General features: G+C 56.5%; 1 protein-coding gene across 1 annotated transcript in view; it reads right to left on the bottom strand.

Annotated features, from left to right (window-relative positions):
- The window catches only part of PKD1 (polycystin 1, transient receptor potential channel interacting), a 40,372-nt gene that overhangs the window by 2,629 nt on the left and 30,649 nt on the right, over positions 1-7,094 (bottom strand). The window contains 9 exon segments of the mRNA XM_015564052.1: positions 28-202; positions 446-571; positions 682-829; positions 1,075-1,187; positions 1,590-1,729; positions 2,129-2,323; positions 2,396-2,598; positions 2,677-2,795; positions 6,922-7,015. Coding sequence (XP_015419538.1) covers positions 28-202; positions 446-571; positions 682-829; positions 1,075-1,187; positions 1,590-1,729; positions 2,129-2,323; positions 2,396-2,598; positions 2,677-2,795; positions 6,922-7,015 — 1,313 coding nt within the window.

Raw genomic sequence — 7,094 nt, 5'->3', positions numbered from 1 at the left:
GGGGGGCGGGGCTGGGGTGGAGCTTACCGTGGTGAGCAGAGGCAATGAGAGGCCTGCGCTCAGGCGCCGCAGCGCAAACGGACGGATGCTGAGGGAGGCCACAGCGTGTCCCGCCACGGGGAACTCGAGGCGCAGTGTGACGGCGGCGTGCAGTCCCACGGCAGGGCTGTAGCGTGTGAACTCCACGAACACTGCGCGGCTCCTTCTCAGACGGCAGGGGTGAGGAACAGGACAAGGGAGGGGTGAGAGGGCAGGAACCTCAGAGGAAGGGCCTCTGGTGTTGTGGGGGGAGTGGGGGGGATGTGTGGACTGGGGAGGAAGTGCAGTGACTGATCTGGAGCGACAAAGCTGGGGAGTGGGAGTAAACTGGGATCTCTGATGAGGGGACCACCCAGGGTTGAGTGGGCCGCGGCAGAGCGAGGCAGCCTGTCTCATGAGCGCCTACCTGTTGTCGATCCAGTTGTGCAGCTGCAGAAAGCCCAGCTGCTGGCGGCTCTCCTCCAGGCTCAGCCCCAGCTCCTGCACGTAGCCCCCGCTGTCGTACACAGAGCAGTAGCCCCAGTACCAGACGCTGCAAGTGAGGGGCAGTGTGAGACAGCCCGGCCCTGCGGCAACCTGGGAGCCATGCTGGCTGGGATGAGGGGCTCCTCTGGAGAACACCCTGGTCTCTCCTGTGCTCACCCCAGCGCGTCTGGCGCAGAGTAGGCCCACATCTCAGAGCCGTTATGGGCAGCACTCCCCCAGCCAATGCCATAGTCGCTGGTGCTGAAGCCACCTGAAGCTGCTGAGCACGTGTGCGCCCCCGAGTCTGGCCGGTCTGGGCAGAGAGCTGAAATCAGAGGGCGGGGACTGAGCATGACCCAAACAGGATAGCTTACTGTTGACCAGCTCCACACGCTCTCCCCTGAAACCCTCCCAGTAACCTGAAGATAGATGTCCTGGTCTCACTGACGGATAAGGAAAACGAATCAGGGAGAGGTAAAGTCACACAGCCAGGGAGTTGAATCAAAACCCTGCCAAAGGCTTCTCTTTGGAAACGAGCAGGGACAAGTGCCAGAGTGACCCCCAGCTCACCTTCCTTCAGCCGCACCTGCCGCAACCGTGGGGGCCCCAGCTCTGGGCTGGACTGGTTCCCATGGACGTAGGGGAGCAGCACATGGGACATCCACGGCCAGAACTCATCAGACCTGCCCACACCAGAAACAAGTCACATGCTCCGCCCCTCAGCTCCCCGTGCTGCCAGGGGTGAGAGGTCCAGGGAGCACAACTACTTCAAGCCTGGCCCAGCCCAGAGAGGCTGTCAGTGCGCCAGAGGGGATGAGGCATAACCTTGGCCTATTGTCGTTTGGGGACAGATAACTCTCATGGGCTGTCCTGGGTGCCGTAGCATGTTCAGCAGTATCTCTGGTCACTACCCATTGCCAGCAGCACCCACTCCAGTCCTGAGAACCAAAAATGTGTCAAGCCCCTTCCCAATGTCCCTTGGGGGCTGAGCTTGACCAAGGGCAGGATCAAGGTGAACCCTGGTTGGCATCAGCACCACCCTGGCCCAGCAAACAGATGTGTACATGCGTCCAGGGTGTCCGTACCGGGTGATGGCCAGGAAGGCCTGGCTATCTAGCTCCTGCCTGATGGCACTTTGCAGGCGGTAGGCGTGGCTGTGGCACGAGGCGTCCCCATAGTTGGCCAGCAGTGTCACCAGCAGGAAGAGCATGTACACCAGGAGGCTCTGGGGGACAGGGACAGCCTCGTGTCAGCCAATCCCAGCCCAGCTGCCGTAACAGGGCGAGGTTCTGGGCAGCCAACTGCCCACGGCCAGGGCGCCCAGCACTGAGAAGGGCAGCACAGACACCCCACCTGGGGGCAGACACGTGATCCACGGAAGGCCAGGGAAGCCACACCTAGGGCCCTGCCAGAACAGGCAGAAGCAGGCACTGGAGGTGGGTACAAGGGGCAGAGCAAGGACTAGGGGCACCAGGAGTTGGGGTGAAGGGAGGGAGATGGACCCAGGCTGCAGAGCCCTAGGGCCTTCTAGAGGAAGGGGTCCACGTGAGGTTTTTGAGAAGAGGCTGCACTGGCCAAGAGGTATAGAGGGTGGGCAGGCACTGGCCACGACAGCCTGACTCACCCGCAGCATTTTGTGCAGCCTCTTGACTTTTCGGGCTTCCTCCTTTGCCAGAAAGAGCGCAAAGCCGTGTGGGGGCCGCACACGGGGCACACGCTCGCTCACAGGTGTCACCGCCGGGCTCTCCACCAGGGTGTCATCCTCGTCAGGGTGCAGCCGCTTGGCCACCAGGGAGAAGTACAGGGCTTCCAGCAGAACCTGAGCCAGGGGTGGCATCAGAGAGGCCCGCGCGTGCCAGGGGCTGGCAGCCTGGCCCCGCATCCCACTCACCTTGAGCGGCTCCCAGCCGAGGAACGAGGCCAGGAAGCTGGAGCTGCTTGCGAGGAGCCACATGACACTCACGCCCGGGGGGAAGCCGGCGCCCACCCACCCCGAGACGCCCACGGCCGCAGCCGCCAGCAGCAGGCTGAGCCCGTGGGCCAGGGGCGCACACCAGGCCGGCAGCAGTCGCTTCCGCAGGCCCTCCACCAGCCCTGGGGAGGCAAAGACAGGTGGGTGACCGGGGGCCCAGAGGGAGGGCGGGAGGGGCATCCTGGGGACACAGAGCGCACCTGTCCTGGCGAGCTTTGCTGACGGGGGCTGCTCCCACATCGGGCCTGGGCTGGGGAGGCCGCTGTCCCCCCGTCTCCGCAGCATCAGCATCTCCGTCTTCTCCCCGGGAGCGCTGGGCCTGAGGCACAGGAGGGGGGCAGCGGACGCTCACCTGGCAGCCCACACACTGCCCACCTCCTCTGAGGCCGTTCCTTGTCCTGGCAGCCTGTCTCACCCCCTCACTTCCTGCTTACTTGTCGATCTTGCCCCATAACTCTCTGTGACCTGTGCCACCTCTCTCCTGTCCTGCCACCACTCCAGCAGCCATCGCCTTTACAGCAGGACTACAGCAGCGTCCCCTGCCCGCTCTTCACACCAGCAAACTACGACTGGCTTCCAGCGGGCACTGCCCATGCCTTGGGCCTTCCTCCTCAGCCTCCCGCCGCACACGGTGCACAGAGCGCCCTGTGCTCGTGCACCTTTGTAACCTAAGACTAACTTTTGAACGAGGATGTATGTTTTACAAATTCCAATAGTACACAGCACTCCATGGGACCCACACACTGCGTGTCTCTCATGGTGCCACTGGCCTTCCCAGCGCCAGAGCTGCTACCCTGGAGAGAGAATGTGAGGAAATGGGGAGAAAGAAGAAAGCGAGGAAAGGGAAGCAGGCCCGGGGCAGGCACTTACCGAGCAGGCAGTGCACACACTTAGGGTGATGTCTGCACAGCTGTGCCCTGATTACAGAAACAGAAGAGAACAGGCCCCACAGTCTCAGAACCTGCCTGCCACTGAGTTACCCTGAATATTTCTAGTTTATGCATCTCCTAGCCCAGCGGTCGGCAAACTCAATAGTCAACAGAGCCAAGTATCAACTGTACGACGATTGAAATTTCTTTTGAGAGCCAAATTTTTTAAACTTACACTATATAGGTAGGTACATTGTTATTAACTTAATTAGGGTACTTCTAAGGCTTAGGAAGAGCCACACTCAAGGGGCCAAAGAGCCGCATGTGGCTCGTGAGCCGCAGTTTGCCGACCACGGTCCTAGAGGATCAAAGGCAACATTGTCCAGGGGAGTGGGAGATCACAGAGGATAGCAGTGCCAAATTCTCCTTGAAACTGACTTTTCTGGTTATAAAAGTAGCATCAACTATTTGTAGAAAGTAGGTTAATAAATAGAGAACAGAAAAGACAAGGTGGAGAGACAGGGAGCAGACATGTCCCACATGAAGTGTGAGGACCAGGAGCCACAGCCGTTGGAGGAGAGCAAGGAGCAGCAGCAGGACAAGGAGGCCGCCAAGAAGAAGCTGGTGGGGCAGCCAGAAGCTGGGTTTCTAGCCCTCCCATTGCCGCCTCCAGGGCCGGTCGCCAGCTGATGGTGATGGATGGGAAGTCAGGACCCGACTTTTCCTCTCTGGGCTTCAGCATCAAGATCCTGAAGGAGGGAGCCCAGGAGCTGATCGCAACCATCAACCAGAGCAGGCGGGACCGTGCACTCACGACCACCTTCAGGCACAGCCTCATGATCAAGGTTTTGGACCTGACAGAGCCACTGGAGGAGCGGATGGGTCAGCTTTATAATTACAAGATCACTCAGGAAAGGTTCCAAGAGTTCACCCAGAAAAGGGTCAAGAACAGCCATTTGGAAACAGAACTCAGACACTGTGCCACACTGTGGAGATCATGTACAGAGACCTGTGTGTCCAGGTAGAGCTCCTGCTTTGGAAGAAAACAAGCCCATGAAGATGGTGAACGCTGACAGCTTCTGAGTCACCTCTCAATGACGGACACCGAGAAGGCTCCGAGGCCACCACTCCAGCCACTTAGAAAGCTGTTTGTACAGTTCTACAGTGATCTCAGCGTGCGCGCACACACACCCACACACACACCCCCCACACACACACACAAAGGCAGCGAGTCCAGCCACCGCCATGGGCCCCGCTGTGGTGTCCCCAACATGTGGCAAATTTACCCCACCCCAGCCCTGCACAGTTCATTAAACATTTGAATTTCGAAAGAGAGAGAACAGATACTTAATACCCGCATTTCCATCATGACAAGAGCAGTATTGTTATAGTTTTTCCTAATCCCTTTTCTATATGTTCATGTTTATATTTCACATGTGTGTATAAACATGTATCAAATCATATAGTGGATACAGTATAGCATACACACAAATTTACATTCAACTCTAAGCCGCATGACAGCAAAGACTATGTTTGCTGTTGGGTATCATTCACCGATTCCTTCAGCCACCCAACAAGTGTGTTGATCCCCTAGAAATACAGGCACTATTCTGAGCACTGAGTGAAAAGAACAAAGTGCATAAGCTTACAACGTGCACATAGTAGTGGGGGAAGCAAACATTAAGCATGAACACTGCTCACTGTATGGGAAGCAGGGGAGGGGCCGAGGCCTACCTGTGTGTGTGTGTGTGTGTGTGTGTGTGCACACGTGCATGGGTCCATGTTATTGCACCTTACTGCCTTTGCTTAAGGCAGGAAGGAAGGTTCTGGTTAGGCAGCTTTGAGTGAAGACCTGAAGGAAGTAGACCATGAAGCTCTTGTCTTGGGGAGGAGCAGGCTAGGCACAGGGAGCAGCAGAAACAAAAGATGGAGGCGGAAGAGTGAGGGATGTTGTAGCCGAAAGGAAGTGGGTAACAGAGGGAAGGTGGCAGGAAAGGACTTGGGAAGGTGTGGAGCCTGGCTGGGTACGGCTGTGAGGCATGTACGGAGTGCACCCAGTCCTGGTGGGCACCTCCAAGTTGCCCCGATGAGATTTCCCTCCTGGCATGACACCCCTACGTAGTTTCCTCCCAGGGAGAAACCAAGAGGACCTTGTGGAATGACAGTGTGTGACTAACGAGGCTGACCATCGGGGGAGCTGACCATCCACTCTGGGGCACTGGCTGCCACGTTGTGAGGACGCCTGAGCAGCTCAATGGTGTGGTCCAGACGGAGAAGCTGAGGCCTCCCACCAACAGCCAGCACCAAGATGTCTGTCATCTGAGCTGTTTTAAGCCCGGAATTTTGGGGCAACCCCTTATGCAGCCATAGCTAGCCAGTGCCCGAGGAAGGCTGTGACAGGGCCTGCCTCACGGAGCAGACTCTCTCTGCTGCCGATGGAGCACTCTGTAAGGTGGCCCTGGAATGGACCAGGCAGAAGATGACGCCTGGATGGAAGGGGCACGGGCAGATGGAGAGAAGACTTGTGTGAGGAAGGATGCAGAAAGGAGTCAAGGATGAAGCTACAGTTTTTGGCTGGGGTGGCAATGTCTCAGGGGGGAAATAATTGCTCAGTGCATGTTGTTAAGTCTGTGCTGCACACTAGCTATCCACAAGAAGCTGTGGGCAGTCGGTGTCTGAACAGGGATCCGCAGGGGGTGAGCTGCTGCAGGTATTCGGGTGTTTGGGGTGGTCAGCTTATAATTTCTACCCTAGAATCTCCCTATGTTACAGTTTTTAATCAACTGGCATTTCTTCATAAAAATGCCATCATGTCATGGTTATCTGTCTTCATAAAATGATTGGAGAAACTTTCCTTTTTTCTCTGTGTTCTGGGACAATTTGTGTATTTCAGTAAGTTTTGGTTGCTTGAAATTAAAAGAGTTAAAGGAATATAAATATAGATAGTAAAATAAATACGAGAGAATAAGCAAAGTGCCTGACCAGTGTTTCTCTGGTTAGGGCACCAGCCTGCGCCCTCAAGGAACCTGGGTTCGGTTCCCAGTCAAGGGCACGTATCTGGTTTGCAGGTTCGATCCCCAGCCCTGGTCGGGCCATGTGCAGGAGGCAACCAATTGGTGTGTCTCTATCACATCAATGTTTCTCTTTCCTTTCCTCCCTCTTCCCTTCCACTCTCTCTAAAAAGCAATGAAAAAGATATCCTTGGGTAAGGGTTAACGACAACAACAAAAAGTAGCAGGGAGTTCCTAGTGAATCTTGTTACGAAATTGGAAACAAGTCGTCTCAAAAGAAAAAAATGGGGCATTTAAAAACCTGACAACGATTCTTATCACAGCCACCCTATCTGTTCCTCAAATGTCCCTCCTCCTGCTATACTAAAGGGAACATTCGCTGGGCCACGGCTGACCCCAGGAAGTCCTTTCAACCAATGATGGACTCAGAGGTCAAACAACGTTACCCGGCTCCACATGGGGCCACGGGGCCGGACAACATGAGGCCAGTCCCATGCAGGAAGCAGGGCTTCTTGGCCTGGGTCCCCTACACATGCCTCCACCCCCCCAGGAGCTGGGCACTCACAGGCCGGTGAGCAGATCCGTTTCTACTTGAGTGTCCTGGGTGGGGGCCAGGCTGCTGACCCCTTCAGCCAGGATCTGCCGGATCAGGTCTTCATCTAAAGAAAGCAGGACGTGTCATCAGGGCGGCTGGGCTCCTCCCACCCTGAGCCTTAGAACCCTCCTGGTACGGTGTCT

The sequence above is a fragment of the Myotis davidii genome, unplaced genomic scaffold, assembly GCF_000327345.1.
Source record: "Myotis davidii unplaced genomic scaffold, ASM32734v1 scaffold599, whole genome shotgun sequence".
Taxonomy (NCBI): Eukaryota; Metazoa; Chordata; class Mammalia; order Chiroptera; family Vespertilionidae; genus Myotis; species Myotis davidii.
Note: the sequence above shows the minus strand (reverse complement) of the source record. Positions and strands in the feature narration are given on the sequence as shown.